This window comes from Nannobrachium achirus (genome assembly GCF_963921795.1).
Source record: "Nannobrachium achirus genome assembly, chromosome: 14".
NCBI lineage: Eukaryota > Metazoa > Chordata > Actinopteri > Myctophiformes > Myctophidae > Nannobrachium > Nannobrachium achirus.
The window spans coordinates 3400821-3420820 of NC_137821.1; the positions used below are offsets into that span (position 1 = coordinate 3400821).

Here is a 20000-nt window from a genome sequence, read left to right on the forward strand (position 1 = left end):
CATTGTGCATGACAACTCAACTCAACATAACACTCAAAATAGTTGATGCATGCATACATGTGAACTCTGGGTTCACACTTTGTATTTTTAATTGTAGCAACAGTGAAAACAGCACATAATGGGTAAACAGTCCTCTTATTTTACATTCCACAGACCACAAGCCTGTTTAGACAGAGATCTCATGTTGTGTTGGATCAGTGGTTCTCAACCTTTTCAGGCTGCGGCCCCCAAAATAATCATATTTTAACGGGGGACCCCCCCCTACCCTGACTAAGAGTTGAGGCAATACATTTTGTATAACACAGTCTTATTGCGAAAATAGCAGATCCACATGCTCACGACGCCTCCCTCGCAACGCGAGACGTTGTGAGCTTGTAGATCTGCTATTTTCACAATTTCTGCCTTTCTGCTGTTTGGCCAATGTTTAATTTGTCATTTTAGAGGTATGAAAAAGTCCTTAAATTGTCACTTTAGAAATGTGCAAATACCCTCTATACCAGGGATCTTCAACCTTTTCAGGCCAAGGACCCCTTAGTTGAGAGAGAGATGAAGCAGGGACCCCCACAACCTGTTCATAGATTCCATATAGTTTCATAGTTTGACAACACAATCATCAGTGTATTTTAGATTCATGTCAATTTGTGTTTTCAGATATTTAACCACTTGAACCGTCAATACTTAATAAACCTGACCTTTCACTCTGTACTTAGTGTGCTCTTTTTCCCCCTCTACACCAAACCTCTATGCCAAAAATAGCCGATCTACAAGTTCACAACACCTCGCGCTGCGAGGCGTTGTGAGCTTGTAGATCTGCTATTTTTGGCTCAAGTTCTCAGAATATGGATGTTAGGGTTCAAGCGGTTAATATAAAAGAAAAAAAAAGGTTTCTATCACACAAAGATTTGAAGGACCCCCCTGTAGTAACTCTGAGGACCCCCTAGGGGTCCCGGACCCCCTGTTGAAGGCCCCTGCTCTATACACCTTATGTTGGTTTGTTCACTGTTGAGTGAGAAAACGATGTTGCACATTAAGTTAATCGACCCACAGGTTGAGAACCACTGTTGCGTCCACCCTCATGCAAGCACCTGAAAGTAGGGCTGTCATAATTATTACATAATCGTCAAATCGTGATTTTTTTTTTTTTTTTTACATAATCGTGATTAATGCTGAGCATGTAGATCTGCTATTTTCACAATTTCTGCCTCTAATATTTGACAATTTGGCCAATGTTTAATTTGTCATTTTAGAGGTGTTAAAAAGTCCTTAAATTGTCACTTAAGAAATGTGCAGATACCCTCTATACACTTAAACTTTATGTTGGTGTGTTTACTGTTGAGAGAGAAAACAATGTTGCACATTGACCCCCCAAAATAATTCGGAGACCCTCCTGGGTGTCCCGACCCACAGGTTGAGAACCACTATGCTAATGTGAAGCTTCTATCAGAGTCCAGGGTGAAGAGCTATTCACCGCAAATTTATAATCCACCTAAAGTGAGAAAACAAGTGGAGGCCATCATAGTCAGTCACGGGGAAGTCCTATCACTGTGACTGACTGGTCTAGATCGACCAATCAGTGAACTGGGTGATGGGCCGATCTGTCTGAAAGTAAAAACAGAGAGATGTGTCGGGGTTCGCGGTGGAAAGCTCTTCACCACAAGTAATGACGCAATGTTATATTTTTATGACTTAAAAAGACTACACCGCGGTGGATAGCTTATCACCGCGGTGCCTACTATGATAGGGGCTTAAAGCCAGCTTAAGGTGCTTTATTACCCGGCTTGATTCTGATTGGTCAAGCGAGTGAATTATAGGCGTATAATGACCGCTCCACTCTATAATTCACCGCTGCCTAATCAAAGGCTCAGAGCAGCTGCTGTATTCAGGCTGCACTGCGTGGATTTAGTGCCGTATCCAACATGTCTTCCATGTAAACAAACACACAGCGTCATTTACAACTAAACGTTGCTCTGAAGAATGTTTAAAAAAAAAACATTTGAGGCGAGAAATAGACGACGCAGTAACAGAAAATTGATTCTATTTGATCAGCACTACCTTGTCTTCCAAGGCGACCGTGTCACGCTGTGGGGGGTGGGGGGGGCGCACTTTCAGCCGTCTGTAAACAAGGAAATACTTTGTTTTGTTTTTAGTTTTGAGTCAAATTATTAATTGTATTGAGTAGCCGGGTAATAAGCGGGATAACATCTCGCTCAGCAGTCATTATGGAGTGACAGGAGCCCGCTTGGCGTCGGTGGCATATCAACCTGTCGGGCTCCTATTATACTGACTGCTGAGCGAGATGTTATCCCTTACTTAAAGACCCGCCTCTCCCCCCCCCCCATCCAGGTAGGTTTGAGCAGACGGTGATCGAGGAGAGGAGGAAAGCAGCAGAGACCATGTTGATGTTCACCACCAGCATCCCTGCCCTGTACAACAGTCCTCACCTCAAAGAGTTCTTTACTGTAAGATACACACACACACACACACACACACACACACACACACACACACACACACACACACACACACACACACACACACACACACACACACACGCACGCACACACACAGACACAGACACACTTTTCATACTGTCCGTCCGTCCATTAGGTTGTATCATGATTGGGATGGGAATTAAAACTCAATGGTAGCGGGTTTGTTTTATATCAAACAGAAACAGCACACAACACATCTCGCTTTGCTCTTCCAAGTCAAAGTGCACGCCCAGAAGCCTGACCTACAAGCCCTACAACGTGGCGTGGAGGGACACTTTTTGGTCTTGGAGATTTATTGTTCAGTGTCATACGACTAATCATAAATCAGGCACCATGAGAAGCAGACGGCACACAGCTGCAGCTTGACTAGTTTAGTAGTGGAGAGAGAGGGGGAAAGTTAGAGTTGAACAGATCCATGGATGGACATGATACGTGCCAAAGTGAACTCATATTATCATCTAAATGGGACACAAATTCCATATTGAAGCTTTTTTTGTTGTTGCGTGAGGCGATGGTGTGTTGAGTGGGTAACATTAAAGTGTTTGTTTGTGTGCGTGTGCGTGTTTGTGCGTATTTTTACGCATTTTATGTATTACTCAATCTGGATAGAATCCTGTAATGTGTGGAGTTTAGTTTATCTGGTCAGAGAATCTGAAACGATTATCCTGTAGTGTTTAATGCTACCAGATTTCATCGCACCCAATGATCTGCTAATGTAAGGCCAGCTTAAGTGTAAGACTAAAATATTTCGATATTTAGTCGACTAAGACTAGACTAGACACTGAGAGAAGCCAAGCTAATGGTTGGCTTGGTAATTCAATGTAATCTCTATGCAAATGCAAACCAGCTTTAAAAATGTCCAAGCTTTTTTTTCGAGCATGGAACTTTTAAAAGCTGTTTTGCATAAAGATTACGTTGAATTATATGTGAATGAGGCATTAAGACAGTACTAAGACTAAATGCAGTTTTTTGCCAAAGACTCGGAATTTGCTGAATAAAATACCACTGGTACCCACCATGATCAGTAGTCTTTAAGGTGGTTAGGTTCCATTTGATATCCTTCTCCTTTCACAGCAGCTCACACATCTTGCTGCTGTGTTTGCACATTGTCGTACTTCACCCGGCATGTGGGAGTTTTTCATCATTGTCTCCACCAGCCAAAGGCATGGGGGAGAGTATGTTTTCCCCTTCGTCCGTCCGTGTGCATCCGTTCGCAAACGGATGCACGCATTCCGTTTCAAACTCTTTCTCTCTCTCTCTTTCAGGGTGGGGAGGTGAGCAGACCTCTGGACCCCTCCTCCCTGCCCCCCCTCTCCTCCTCCCCCCTGCCCCCCCCTCTCATCCCGCTGCCCCGCGCCCCCCGGCGCCGCCCGTCAGACTGCCAGCCCGTGGAGGAGGAGGAGGGCAGTGAGGCGCCCGCGCCGCCCCAGGCCCGGGACTCCGACCGCGGGCCGCCCGAGCTGGGAGAGCTGGAGCTGGCAGCCGAGGCCTACCGCGAGATGGGGGGCACGCCTACCCAGGTCGGCACGCTATAGCAGCGTTGTTTTTGACAGCAGATTATGCAGGGGCGTCAATTGGGTATGGCAGGGGTATGCAGCTGCCATACCCTGGGTCCAGGGGGGGAGAATAAAAGTTACTTTTAAATATAAAATCTTTGTCTATCTGCGCTGGTTATTATGTTGTCAAATTGCAGTAAAATAACTACAAATGCTACATTTAACAAAATGGTCACTTTAACAAGGTATTATAATTATATTCTCCACACTTGAATTCTCCCCATCTTGACAGAATGGTATATTCCCAGGTTCCGCAGGTCAGCTGCACAGGTGCAATGCATTATTGTTAATTGTGGCACGTTTACTAACATGCCAAGTTTAGCTTCACTTGAACAACCGTTCCAGGCTGCCATATCCGGCCCAAGAAACCATATAACCTGTGTAAAAAACTGACAAAAGTCGTTTTTTTTTCAGACATTGTGCAAATAGCAGATCTACATGCTCACAACGCCTCGCAGCACGAGGCGTTGTGAGCATGTAGATCGGCTATTTTCACAATAGAACCGTGTTATACAAAATGTAATGCCTCTTTTCCATGAGGACTGCCATCTTTGCCATACCCTAGCTTTTGCTGAACTGACGCCACTGAGATTATGATTTAGTTTTAGTCATACTTTAGTCACCTGAAAAGTTTTAGTTTTAGTCTAGTCGACTAAATATCATATGTTTTCTTTTAGGCGACTAAATCTACAGTTGATTTAGTCAACTGGGCGGTGCCTTGATGGCATCGTAATGACTGATTTTACACTTGGTTGTGTGCTGAAAATAGCAGATCTACAAGCTCACAACGCGTTGGTTGTGTGCTGAAAATAGCAGATCTACAAGCTCACAACGAGCTTGTAGATCTGCTATTTTCAGCACGCAACACCTGAGAGCAGCCAAACATAAAATGACTCTCTTCTCCACCAGTCCCTCCCTAACGTTTTAGTCTAGTTTTTATTTTGATGACGAAATTGTCAATATATTTAGACTTGGTTTTAGTCATCACAGCTTAGTTTGTATTTAGTTTTCGTCCGTGAAAGAGGACAAACATTTTTCGTCATAGTTTTAGTCGACGAAAACAACACTGCGCTATAGCCCCTTTTCCACTGACCAACACCACACCACTCCACACCACACCACCCACTTGTGCCAGGTTTTCCACTACAAGGACCTGGGTAGAGTGGTGTGAAAGTGGTACTAAACGTGGTACTAAAAAGTATCCACTCCAGAGTATACTGTAGGTCTGAGCTAGGCCAAACAGGGCCAAACACTTCATAATGACTGATCACTCACTGACTTTTCATTTAGACCACCAGGATATAGTTGTAATACATGATAATAGATTCTATTGTGTTATAACCACTGTTATAATCTATTATAGTGTATTATAATTATCATAGTAATACATTAATACTTTATAGTGTATTATAATCACAGTTATAATCCATTATAGTGTATTATAATTAGGATATTGTAATACAAGTTTATATTGTATTATAATCACAGTTAAAAGGGTCAGTTTGTTTCTTACTGATAGGGGTGCTTTTGTGTAATGGAAAATTTCGATATTTTTGAAGCGGTGAAAACTGCTTCCAATGAGTGGCTTTGTGTGTCCCACGCCCATATATGGTCATTTCAGTCCAGAATGAACAGGCTTTTTCAAAAACAAAATGTCTGTCACCTCATGTCCATATATGGTCACTCCAGTCCAGAATGAACAGGTTTTTTCTGTCCCGTACGTCCAGAATATCAGTCCAGAATGAATAGGCTTTTTCAAAAAGCAAAATGTGTGTCCCATGTCCATATATGGCCATTTCAGTTCAGAATGAATAGGTTTTATGAATAGGTTTTATTCATAAAACCTATTCAATGAATGAATAGGTTTTATCTGTCCCGTACGTCCGTCCGTCCGTCCGTCCGTCCGTCCGTCCGTCCGTCCGTCCGTCCGTCCGTCCGTCCGTCCGTACGTACGTACGTGTGTAGTCCGTCCCGGTCTGATGATTGGATACTTTGAGGATTGGTCAAGCCTCACATTCGGCCCTCCAGATAAAATCATTAATTCATTCAGAATATAAAGAATGTATAGTTCACAGAGTTCATAACTCTAGAACACATAGAATAAAAGTTCACTGCTTTACTTCGAACCGAGGTTTGATTTTTTATATCTACAGTGGAAAGGGGGCTTTTGGGAGCTTTTAAAAAAAGTATCAGTCCAGTGTGGTTGCTGTAGACCAGGGCTTCTCAAACCTTTTTAGGCCGTGACCCCCAGAATAAACCTATTTGAACCGGGGACCCCCACCCTGACAAGCACTGGGGACCCCCACCCTGACAAGCACTTGGAATTGTAGATATTACATTTAATGACTCGGTTCCACAGATAAATATTGTGAAAAAAATATATATATATATGTATTATTGTAGTTTTTATTTAGTTCAGTTAAAGGACGAATTCACCACGTTTCAACCTATCTTCATATAATTGGTCCTCACTAATGTTCATGATAAAATGGCACAATTCTTTCATAGTGGGTCTGTGTCCGCCTACTGATCTAGACATTTGTTTAAAACTCTGCCTCTCTTTCCACCCAGGAGGAAGAGGAGGAGGAGGATGAAGATGACGAGTTGAGTCACGCCTCGCTGAATGACGAAGGTTCATTTTATTAACCTTTTACCTGCCACAGGGAAAAGTTTGACGGGTTTCGTGTTTTTCTCTTTTCTTTATCCTACGATTTTTGTAACCCATTTTTCTTTTTTCTTTCACCCGGTGTGAATTATCTAATGTAATCCTGGGCTCTGCTCTCCCTCTGCCAACCTGGGGAGAGCAACAGACTGACCTCATGCTTCCTTCAGTGCATGAGGAGTCCAAGTTGCTTCTTTTGGCAACTTGGAGACCACTGGTTCTCAACCTTTTCGGGCCACGAAGCACTAAGAGTTGAGGCATAACATTTTGTATAACACGCTTCTATTGTAAAAATAGCAGATCTACATGCTCACAACGCCTCGCAACGCATGTAGATCTGCTATTTTCACAATGTCTGCATCTAATTATTTGACAATTTGACCAATGTTTAATTTGTCATTTTAGAGATATTAAAAAGTCATTAAATTGTCACTTTAGAAATGTGCAGATACCCTCTATACACGTACACTTTATGTTGGTTTGTTTACTGTTGAGAGAGAAAACAATGTTGCAAATGAAGTTAATCATCTGGGGACCCCCCCCCCCCCCCCCCCAAAAATAATGAGGTTATTAAAACATTTATCCTGTACATCATTTAGTCATTATGTACATTTATCCTGTAAATAATGTCATCATTATGCAAATTTATTCTGTAAATCCCGCCAAAAGATTATTCTCCTCTTTCATGTACCTCCAGGCCCCTCCCCTGACCTGCCCCTCTCCAGAGCCCACCAATCACGGGAGTCCCAGGAGGAATTTGATTCGCTGTTCGACTCCCTGGGGGAGGGGCCTCCTCCTCAGGAAGGCCCGCCTCCGCTGTCCGTCAACGACCTGGCCATCTTCGACCCCTGCTGCAGACAAGGTGACACACATGCACGCACGCACACGCGCACACACGCACACACACACACACACACACACACACACTAGTGATGCGACCCGTCACCGTGGATCAGAGCTGGGCAATGTGCGGCCCGGGGGCCGTATGCGGCCCTTTGGTTCACTCTGACGGGCCTTGTAGGGTTAATGGCAAATTACAAAAGAAACACTTTTTTTTTACCTCATGCATTTATTTTATTTTGAAGGTTTTTTTTATTCACGTGCATATGGACGCAATGCGTATGGTCTCAATAGCAAGCAGGTGGTCAGACTGGTCACAAGTCAAGACAATGTGGCTAAAGTGGCTAAAAAAAAGATGATGAATGCCGGGTTTTCAACAAAAAACTGACTGCTAAGTAGCCTATTTATCTACTGAAGTCGGAGGTAAAGCCGTGTGTTTAGTTTGCGGGAAGAAGGGGTAGGAAAGTGGGACTGAGTTACTAGGGCCCAAGGTGGAGGGGCCCTAATTATGTTATATACTTTAGCTATTGAAAAATAGCAGATATACAAGCTCACAGCGTGGCACTGAGTGCCGTGCTGCGAGCTTGTAGATCTGCTATTTTTGAAAAGTCATGAAAATGTGTGCAAATCTTTGAATATATGTATTTTTTAAGCGAACATTTGTAACTCACATTTTGCTTCTGGGGGGGTCCCTGGAACTCAATATTTTGAGATGGGGTTCCGTGGCCAAATACATACCATTTTGGGGGTCCTTCACATGAAAAGGTTTGAGCTCCACTGACATAGAAAGTAAAAAAAAAAACTCAGAAGGATTTGAAATATTCAAAGACTTTTCAAAAATAGCAGATCTACAAGTTCGCAGCTTGTATATCTGCTATTTTTCAATAGTTAAAGCACAGGGGCCCCACAGTGAATCTTTGTACCCAGGGCCCAGAATTTGGTGCGACGCCCCTGGCGGGAAGCACATCTTGCGGGCAGCGCTGCCTTTTGGCCCGGCCCTCCACAATCTTTTCTGTTGTTCATATTGTGGCCCCATGGAAAACATAACTGCCCACCCCTGGCGTGGATCATTAGCCGCGGAGTGAGGATCGTCCTCGTTGGGGCCGCGAACCTCATGTCTGTACACATGCCCATCTCTCTCACACACACACCGCCGAGCACCGGGGCCCGGCCGCCACTTCCAGGGACCCTCCGGGGGAACCAGGCGCTCCGGCCGGCCCCGAGTACCCACAACGCTCGCTGACACAGACACACACGCTGAGCAGAGCAGACTCACTGCACAAACAATTCGGAGCAGGATTTCACTCTAATGTCTCCGTCATCCCCACAAGTCTGTCTATAAATACTGTGTGTCAGTTAACCCATTTAGTGCCGCCGACATGAAAGGGTTAATTGTCCCGGGTGCCGTTAACTTTCTCCGTCCGCGGCCAGTCTCTTATTTTGAAGGCGCTCACAATTCCCTACTTGACGATGTTTGAGATTTACCCGGAAGGAGTTCTGGTCCAAAGCGTAAACAGTAATGGAAGATGGATGCCTTTCAGCTTGTGCTATTTTAGCGAGAATCCAATAATGCCATCCTTGGCACCAAAAGTGTTTTTGGGAGAAAATGGACTGTAAAGATGAGAAAGAACGTTGGTTTCTATGGGATGGGATCACTATTGTGTGCACGACTGCACATGGATGCGCCATGATGATGAATTGGCGACTTCACCCGTGCCAGGGTTTTTCAATGTACGGTAGGTAGCCAGGCCAGCTTTACTGTATATACAGTATATTTCACACAACATCCCGCGATCGGCACTGTAAATACCTTTTAATATTTCGCGAGTCATCGCGGGATCGGCACTAATTGAGTTAAGTTATATCACCGGCAGCCAGTCAACGGATACGATTCGAAATGCAAGTTAGATGGATTTTGACTGAATGAACCACGCACACTCACCTTGAGTCGCCCACCCTCTCTCCATCCTGGAGATTAATCAATAACCAACAGGATTTCATATTGTCTGTCTTAGAAGAGCCCAGACCGCATCAGAAACAGCATCTGGGTTAAGGCTGGTTCCTGTAAGGGAGCGCTTGTTTTGCGGTGGAGACAACGGAGGCGTGCCACTGACTCGAGCCACGTGAGACTCCGTCGAGGGAGCCGAAGCGAGCGAGTCCCCGTGTCGAGCGTGGCAAAATGGAGCTCTTGAATGTGTTTAAAGATATATGGGACTATGAACCAGGGCTCCAGACTAACTTTTTTCACCTACGTCCCGGGACCGTCCCAAAATACAAATTGAACCGTCCCCAAATGAATGTAATCCGTCCCAAAAAAATAATAAAATAATAATTATTATTAACCCTATATAATGATTGCAGATCTATTAGTATTACTATTATAATAATATTTATTATTATTGTTATTGTTGTTATTATATTGTTGTTACTGGTGAAATTGGCTTGACAATCCTTTCTATTTTTATACTGTTATTTGTGGCTTCTAAGAATCTTACCTCAGCAGCCAGTTGGCTGGTGTGATTGTCATATACGGTAAACTAAAGAACCAATCATGCACGATTGTTGGAGGAATTACGGTAAAACTGGGTTTGTACTTTGTCCGTACGAACGTGTGGCGCGTTAATCTACAAGTCTACAATTGGTCGCATCCTCTGGGCTTTGAGGGCTTTTAGATCGTCTATATGCTCACCGCACCGCTCAACACCGTCGTACTGAAAGAAGTATAACCAGTGCCATCCGCGCTTCATCGAGTGAGACGCGTGCAGTGCAGTCTGCTTTTTGGGTCCGTTGTGCTTCACAGCAAGCGGCTCAGATGAACTGGAGTCAAAATGGAGTTATTTATTATGAGCGCGGACCGGTTGCTTTTGAGAGTTAAATAAGAGACGATTACTGGAGAAAATAAGCCGCCACACAGCACGGGAACTCTGAAATGAATGCCAGTTTGCACGGCTGGTTGTGATGAAGTTGATTAGACGATTAGACGAACATAACGTCTTGTATTTGGGAATATAGGCTATAGGTTTATAGAGATGACAAAAGTTAAACAAACCGTTGATTTAATTACAATGTGTCCTACTTCTATATTCAAACAACTGCTCGTGCTGCTCACTAAACGTAGGCTATGTGTCTGTGCTTGGTGCGTTGACATCGCGTTCCGTTTTACATTTTCATTAATAATCACAATCCAAATCATATAACGTTACTCTTTATGTAGCGAAGCAGGGGGCGGGGATGCTAAGATTTATCTCTCAGCCACAGCTTGTAGATCGGCTATTTTCCACTAGTTGTAACCCAGATTGACAGTCTGTTCTCTGCCTCATTCTACTGGTTAATCTCTTCAAATAGAGCAGCATTTTAGCAACTAAAATAAATTATACCTGAAAATGATGATCGGCACTGCCTGTGGTAACTTCTTAAACATTCTGTTTACATCATATTCATTTTCTGTGAGTTATGCTGCGAGGTTGCACACCGTGGTTTGAGCAGTGACATTGATATGCGCCGTTGGCTCAAAAAAAATCCTCTACGTCCCGTCTGCGTCCCAGGAGAGATTCATTTGCGTCCCAAAGATAAAATGTTAAGTCCCTGGGACGTAGGGACTCCCTTAGTCTCGAGCCCTGCTATGAACGGTGCTTTCTCTTTCTGTCAATCATATGGGAATCACTTTTGTTGATATGTTGCTCTAAATTAACTTTTGTGGATTGTAGTTTGGGATTGATTGCTTGAAAGAACTAATGTAGCAAATACTTTTATGAATAAATTAGTTGTTAAAAAGTCAAAATCTCTCTCTCTCTCTCTCTCTCTCTCTCTCTCTCTCTCTCTCTCTCTCTCTCGTCCTCAGATCACGTGACCTCCCCCGGCGACCACTCGGAGCTGTTCTCGCTGCCGCTGGCCAATCAGGAGGCCGGGGAGGCGGGCTACCTGGCGGAGGCGGCCAATCAGCTGGCAGCGGCCATGCAGAGAGAGAGAGAGGGAGAATTCAGCTCGGCCATCGTGCTGTACCGCACCGCGGTCGACATACTCATTACTGGAGTCAAAGGTACAAGTAATCTGATTACTTTACACTACCGTATACTCATTACTGGAGTAAAAGTATCAATACTGCGTTGTAGAAGTACTCTGTTACAAGTAGAAGGGTGCCTTCAGACCAAAATACCTATGAGAGTGGAATCCGCGTTCTGCCAATGCATTTCAATGAGAAGGGGATGGTTTCATGTCAGTGGAGGATATCTGCGCCCCACACAGACCTTTCGTTTATGCTGGAGCAAAGAAATTCTCCTCGCAGATTCTGGTTTCCCCCCCTCTGTCAAATCGGGTGAGTCGAAGTCGAGTCTCATGCACTCAAAGTCTTCTCTTTTTATCTTGTTGCATCTCCCCTTCCAATAAAGCAAGGGCGAGTACCCTTCGCCTGTCCATTATAGAGTTGACACGCAAAAGATGATGATAAAAAAGCGTATTAAATTGATAACCTCGCAAGTCGCAACTTGCAAAGGATCACTACGTTAGTCTACAGTCAGGCTACAGGGAGGGAGGGCGCTGCGGGAAGTGAGTGACAGGCGCGTCTGTCACTCACTTGACTGACTAGCTTTGGGACGGAATACGCTCTCTGCGTTTTTAGCCAGCCGCGCACCAGAAGAGTTTATCCACTGCCGACTATAGTTTGGTCAACATTTTCTTGAGTAAAAGTACTGGCATCAAAATGTACTTAAAATGCTAAAAGTAAAAGTACAACAGGTTTGAAAATAGCCGATCTACAAGCATCGCGACGCGTTGTGAGCTTGTAGATCGGCTATGTTCAAACAGCCAAGGTATAAAATGGGGCTAAAGTGGTTTATGTATGTTTTAACATATTATAATTTATATCAGCAAAGTAACTAGTAACTAAAGTTTTCAAATAAATGTAGTGGAGTAAAAGTACAATATTTGGATCGGAGATGTAGTGGAGTAGAAGTAAAAGTATTGGAAATTGGAAAGTAAAGTACGAATACTTCAAACCTGTACTTAACTCTTACAGTGCCTATCCCGAACTAGTTCGGGATATTCGGGATCAAAAACAATTTTTTATTTGCTATTTTACTTACCCCGAGCTGCTTGGAGCAACGTGGGTGGTCCTGGCTCGCTAGCCGCTAGCCTAGCAGCCATTCTACTCTGTCCGACGATATATTCCATTGAAAATGGTTTAAAATAAAGTTTAGACACCCCCAATGTTCACCCAATGTTCATTGTAGGCGGCGCGACGTATTCCAGGGTGCCTATCCCGAACTAGTTCGGGATATTTAATGAAATGGAATAAAATGATAAGAGAAAATGATAAGCCTGGCCTGATTTTTGTAGCTACTAGCCGAAAGCTAACAACGTCCCGGCCGGCCGTAATTTGCGAACGCAATCGCCAATCTCCGCCTAATCCAATGAAAGACCGCATCTTTAAAGGCTTATATCTCTTTTTTGTGTTTTAGGAAAGCGGCACGAGGTTTATTTACGGCGAAATCGCCCAAAAATGATCTTTTAGATGACAAAATGGGAATAGCCATTCTGTTAGCATCTTCATCCGGGACATATCCATGCCGTTCATGAACGTGAGCACGTGAGGTCTTGGAAGCTGAAGTCCTGGAAGCTACAGCGCTCGCCTATGAGAGATGCGCTGGCATTCTTTGGCCCCTAGAGGGCGCTGGCACTGTATGAGTTAAGTAAATGTACTTGGTTACTTTACACCTCTGCTGATTACATTACGCTACCCTACTAGAGTAAATACTCATTACTAGAGTAAAAGGTAGAAGTACTGCACATTTATGAAGTGACAATTTAAGAACTTTTTAATTTAACCTCTAAAATGACAAATTAAACATTGGCCAAACTGTCAAATATTAAAGGCAGAAATGATGAAAATAGCAGATCTATGGATCTGCTATTTTCACAATAGAACCGTGTTATACAAAATGTAATGCCTCAACTCTTAGTGCTCGTCAGGGTGTGTGTGTGTGTGTGTGTGTGGGGGGGGGGGTTTCCAGTTAAAATATGATTATTGGGGGTGGGGTAGCGGCCTGAGAAAGGTTGAGAACCAGTGGTCTACGGGTTGCCAGCTGTGAAAATGACCTCGTCTAATTGACATGTTAACCTTTGCCTGAGCCTGCGAGGGCGTGGAGGGTCAAGTGCTGTGGGGTTGAGGAGCCGTCTGTCCTGACACGTTGAAGACCCCTGCCCTTGCAGGAGACCTACGTCTGCCTATGCAGAGCAGCTTGTCCTTGTCCTGACACGTTGAAGACCTGCAGGGTCCGTCTCTGCCAGGGGTTCTCAACCTTTACATGCCACAACCCCCAAAATAATCATATCTTAACTGGGGACCCCCCCCTCACCCACCCCGACGAGCACTAAGAGTGCTCGTCCTTCAATTGTCACTTTAGAAATGTGCAGATACCCTCTATACACTTAAATGCTATGTTGGTTTGTTTACTGTTGAGTGAGAATACAATGTTGCACATTGAGTTAATCATCTGGGGACCCCCCAAAATAATTTGGGGACCCCCCTGGGGGTCCCGACCCACAGCTTGAGAACCACTGGTCTATGCAGAGCAGCCCTATGCAGGCAGAGAGCGTAGCACGAGGGGCGTCACGGTTTTAACAACGATACGATACGCATCACGATACATGGTTAGCGATACGATACATGGACGATATTGGTTCATTCATGGCGATACGATTCGATTCAATGATTTAAAATCGAGTAACTATTTAGCAAAGAAATGAAATCTGTGTAAAATATGTAAGAAATCTATTATTATGGATATAAATAACTAAACACTGATTCTCTAGCAAATAAATGGACATATTTCAACACATATGGACACACCCACCTTGACATGAACACAGAGATTACACACATTTATCCATAGACCAAGAGTAGCTATATGGAATGGAAAGGAAATCAGACCTCCCTTTTTAATTTTCCCTCTTAGAATTAGGCACAATACTTAGTTTCCATACAATCAATTATTTGCCTTGCAAAACGATTCGATACTGATTATCTGCATTTTAAAACGATACGATAGAGAGCCAAAACGGTATGATATTTTGCTTTTAAAAACGATATAGTAGATCATTACAAATTAAAATAGATTTTTCGATTCAGTTACTATATCGTTACACCCCTACATAGCACCAAAGAACTGACAAATACTTTTCACGAGTCTGTCTGCGTTGGCGTGCCGTGTGCCACATCGAATTGTTCTGCGCGACACAATCCTACAGTTAGGCCGCATAAATCGTCACTTTGATTGATTGATTGAAACAATTATTAGAAGTTTGCAATAGAAAAAAGTACAGTTTCATGACAGTACAAATCACTGGTACAAGGTCAACTAAAAGGAGATCCTAGAAAGCCGAGGCTTATTTCCACAGGAACCACACTTTAAGTATCTCATGTTACATTGAAAGACAGACGGATAGAACATAGTACTTTATCTAGGATAATATCAGTTTCAAAAGCATTGTCTGGCCAAAACCTCTTAACTCCATTTTTGAGGTTTTAGATTTGTTTAGCATAAATCAGGGCTATTGAACACCCTTTACATCTGAGTGTTGGTTAAAATAATATTGAACCAATGAAAAGCAGTAAAAAGTGCTTGGGACAAAACCTCCTAACTCCACACTTTCTGCCAAACCAGCTAACTCCACCCGATTGACCCTCTCTTTTTTTCATAAATATGTGCTATTGAACACCCTTTACGTCTGTGTGTTGGTTAAAATAATATTGATCCAATGAAAAGTAGTAAAAAACTTGAGCTCATTTTCCCCCAAAATGAACATTTTGGAGTGAGGAGGTTTCGGCCAGACAGCAGAGATAATTATGACACATTTACGTTGACCCCCATTGATCACGGATGGAGACACAAATGCATTTGATCAATGTGTGTTGGAATCAACGTTGGTACACTTATAATAATCCAATTATTGTCTTAGGAATGCGATAAAAACAAAACAAAAACATATTAAACTCGAGTCTCCATGGTGTGAGTAAAATCAATAGAAACAAAGTCATAATTGGGCGTGAACTACTCCTTTAAACACCATTTTCAAAATTCTTTGCATTTTTTAAACAATTTTGTGTGGAAACAGTAGATGTTGTATAGTCAGATAATCAGGTTGATTGTTAAGTCCCTATGGGGTTAGTAGTCGATAGAGGAAAGAAAGTCATTTTGGGGTGAACTGCTCCTTTAAGACCCTGTTAGGAATGTGTAACGACTGGTTAATGGTTCACTTTACTGTCTGTGTACACACACACACACACACACACACACACACACACACACACACACACACTGCCATTAACAGCTATTCTGGGAAGAGCAACATTACTCTGTCTCTCACACACACAGCGTGTTTGGACACGAGTCACAGTTAGTGTCTCTCTCTCTCTCACACACTCTCTCTCTCTCTCTCTCTCTCACACACACACACACACACACACACACACACACACACACACACACACACACACACACACACACACACACACACACAGTGGGTGTGTCTGTGTCTCATACAGCTAGTGAGCAGCAGTAAGGTAGCGTGGCCGAGCGGTCTAAGGCGCTGGATTAAGGCTCCAGTCTCTTCGGGGGCGTGGGTTCGAATCCCACCGCTGCCAATGAGCATTTTGTTCTCGACCTTTTCAGGCCTTGACCCCCAAAATAATCATATTTTAACTCGGGACCCCCCACCCTGACGAGCACTAAGAGTTGAGGCATTACATTTTGTTTAATACAGTTCTATTGTGAAAATAGCAGATCTACATGCTCACGACACCTCGCCAACGCGAGGCATTGTGAGCATGTAGATCTGCTATTTTCACAATGTCAGCCTCTTAATATTTGACAGTTTGGCCAATGTTTAATTTGTAATTTTAGAATTAAAAAGTCCTTAAATTGTCACTTTAGAAATGTGCCCTCAATACACTTAAACTTTATGTTGTTTTGTTTACTGTTGAGTGAGAAAACAATGTTGCACATTAAGATAATCATCTGGGGACCGCCCAAAACCATTGGGAGACCCCTCTGGGGGTCCCGACCCACAGGTTGAGAACCACTGCTCTAGAGGGGGATGTGTCCTTTTAATGGGGAGACAGAAAAGGTTGGATTTGATACCGAATGACTTAATTAATTATTATAATAAAAAAGAGAGAAAGGCCATTTATGGATGCAAGTATGGACTGCAGTTGTAGAGCTTGTAGAGAGAGACCTTAGGTCCTCAACAGGGGGTCCAGGACCCCCTGGGGGTCCTCAGAGTTACTATAGGGGGGAATGTTAAACCTCTGTGTGATAGGGATCTTTATCCTAGCATCTCTATGTTGTGGGGTGTGGGGGAGACAGGCACGTGCCTACATAGACATCAAAGGGGGCTTGAGCCCCTGCCCTTTTATCTGTCTGAAAAAAAAAGTGCCCTCTCCAGACCATGAATGCAGTTTTTACTATGGTGAAAGAAATGCAAATGCCCCCTCTTTCCATGCCATACCTGAAGGCAGCATTCAAGAGAATTGCCTTGTCCAAACTCTCCTGAACTTGAATGCAGCATCTTATGTTGAAAGAATTGTCCTCTCTGTGTAGAAATCCATGCCGTTACGCCACATCTCCAGTATTCACTTGATTATTCTTAGTTCAGTGTGGTATCAAGCACCTGAAAATAGCAGACCTTCAAACTCACAACGCGTCGCGCTGCAACGCGTTGTGAGCTTGGAGGTCGGCTATTTCCCGATATTTCCACCAAAAGACCCTTTCAGAAATGTAAGCCCCTGCCTCTCTAACATTCTCTCTACCGAAAATAAGAGTGCAGAGGTTTGGTGTACTAATAGAAAAGATAATATATAGATTATTGATTGAATACTAGGGGTGTAACGATATAGTAACTGTATCGAAATATCGTTTTTTACTTTTTTACTAAAAAAACCTCTATATACTCCTATATCTTATATATGAAAACAGCTAAAATCGAATCGGCAGTGCAAAGAATCGATTGTATCGATACTACCTACTTGTGCATGGTATTTAGCATTTTTAAGAAATAAATAAATAAAAGGAGGAGTTTAATTACTTTTCCTTTCCATAAAGCTACACTGGCCTATCAATAAATGTGTGTAATCTCTGGGTTCATGTCAAGGTGCAGGATTGTCAATATACAATGTCCATGTATTTGGCAGATAATCACCGTGTTTACTCATTTATATCCATAATACTACATGTTTGCCTTAAAAACCTGCACTATCCACACCTTTCACACATATTTAATGTATTTGCTAAATAGTTACTATATCGATTTTAAATCATTGAATCGTATTGTATGTATCGTCATGAATGAACCAATATCGTCCATGTATCGTATTGTCAACCATGTATCGTGATATGTATCGAATCGCTATTAAAATGTATCGGTACACCCCTAGTTAATACTTTATTATCAGTTCTCATAGTTAAAGTACAGGACAGTACAGTTCAGATACAAGCTCTACTGATAGGATTTAAACCATAGAAAACACTATGGCTTGTTTACATTGGAGTCCTTTGTACTCAATTCATAAAATAAACATTAAATGAAACAATAATTATAAAACATTAATTAAAGTAATAATAATAATAAGCAGTGGTTAATTTGAGAGGGAATCAATCAATCAATCAATCAATCTGAGGTCTGATCTTTGATTGGATCTGGTGGATCCGGGATCTTCCCTGTCAATCAAAATAGTGCTGTTTGCTCATTTATGTTTTTTTTTTCCATCCTTCCAAATAGAGACTGTTTGGCTGCAGCATTTTGCTTATTTTCCTGTTTTTACCCACCACAAAAAAGACATCATAAATCTTTCTTCCGCTGTGTGTGTGTGTGTGTGTGTGTGTGTGTGTGTGTGTGTGTGTGTGTGTGTGTGTGTGTGTGTGTGTGTGTGTGTGTGTGTGTGTGTGTGTGTGTGTGTGTGTGTGTGTGTGTGTGTGTGCGCGTGCGTGCTATTGGCGTTGGCAGCCAATAGCCTCCTCTTTCAATCTATGATGGCGACACCCATGCCAAGGACCCATATTGTTTCATTTGCGCTGCATAGAAACCAATGGCTTCGCTTTGTCCATATCTTTTATACAGTCTATGATTTGAACCAGCAACCTTTCGGTTGGCAGCCCAAACTGTATAGCCCTACTATACAGTAGCAGCACAGAGACTGTGGGAGAGCTGCTTTGCATAACAGTTTCAATTCAATTCAAAGGAGCTTTATTGGCATGAGAAAACATACCTTTACATTCTGTACATTCACTCTGTACTTAGTCTGCTCTTTTTCCCCTCGACACCAAAGCTATTTGCAGAAAATAGCCGATCTACAAGCTCACAACGCCTCGCGCTGCGAGGCGTTGTGAGCTATGGGCATGAAAGGGATTCTGTTAGAGTGGTTCCCATCATGACATCACAACATACCATGCCTTTTATGCCCATACATGGAGATCCCTGTCTGAAGCAGCCACACAGATATGGGCCATGTCTTGGCCATCTGGCCAGTGATGTATATCGATGACATCAGGGATCTCCATATATGGGCATAAAAGGGATTCTGGGGAATATCCATATATGGACTTTTACATACTGTATATGGTGATGGTGGTCAGTTCCACCAAGAACACACAGAGAGCAGCGCCAGGAGGAATGGCTGGGATGTCACATGTGATGTCACATGTGATGTCACATGTGATGTCACAGTGATGTGTCAGGGGAACCACAGTGTCAGGCGTTATAGACAGAAAAAAGTAAATAATAATAATCTAATATCATCACAGCTATAAAAACAGTATGTGTACATGGTAGGGGAGACAAGGGGGGTTGGGGCTAAGGTAAGGGGGGTGGGGGGGCTCACTTCTCGCCTGTCTATGGGAGGGTGTTTATTCCACAGTTTTGGGGGCCAGGAGGGAGAAGAGTCAAATCACTGAATCGTGTCGTTGTATTGTATCGCCATGAAGTACACTGCACTACACTGCACTATTAGGTTGTGTTAGTCCATGAAGTACACTGCACTACACTGCACTATTAGGTTGTGTTAGTCCATGAAGTACACTGCACTACACTGCACTATTAGGTTGTGTTAGTCCATGAAGTACACTGCACTACACTGCACTATTAGGTTGTGTTAGTCCATGAAGTACACTGCACTACACTGCACTATTAGGTTGTGTTAGTCCATGAAGTACACTGCACTACACTGCACTATTAGGTTGTGTTAGTCCATGAAGTACACTGCACTACACTGCACTATTAGGTTGTGTTAGTCCATGAAGTACACTGCACTACACTGCACTATTAGGTTGTGTTAGTCCATGAAGTACACTGCATTACACTGCACTATTAGGTTGTGTTAGTCCATGAAGTACACTGCACTACACTGCACTATTAGGTTGTGTTAGTCCATGAAGTACACTGCACTACACTGCACTATTA

The 20000-nt window shown here is 43.0% G+C and overlaps 1 protein-coding gene across 1 annotated transcript in view; it reads left to right on the forward strand.

Annotated features, from left to right (window-relative positions):
- Positions 1–20000, forward strand: part of snx15 (sorting nexin 15) — a gene marked incomplete at its 3' end in the record, with an annotated part of 28974 nt that overhangs the window by 6073 nt on the left and 2901 nt on the right. The window contains exons 3-7 of the mRNA XM_080742302.1: positions 2344–2459; positions 3758–4012; positions 6599–6680; positions 7408–7572; positions 11392–11589. Coding sequence (XP_080598428.1) covers positions 2344–2459; positions 3758–4012; positions 6599–6680; positions 7408–7572; positions 11392–11589 — 816 coding nt within the window. The remainder of the gene's footprint in view (positions 1–2343; positions 2460–3757; positions 4013–6598; positions 6681–7407; positions 7573–11391; positions 11590–20000) is intronic.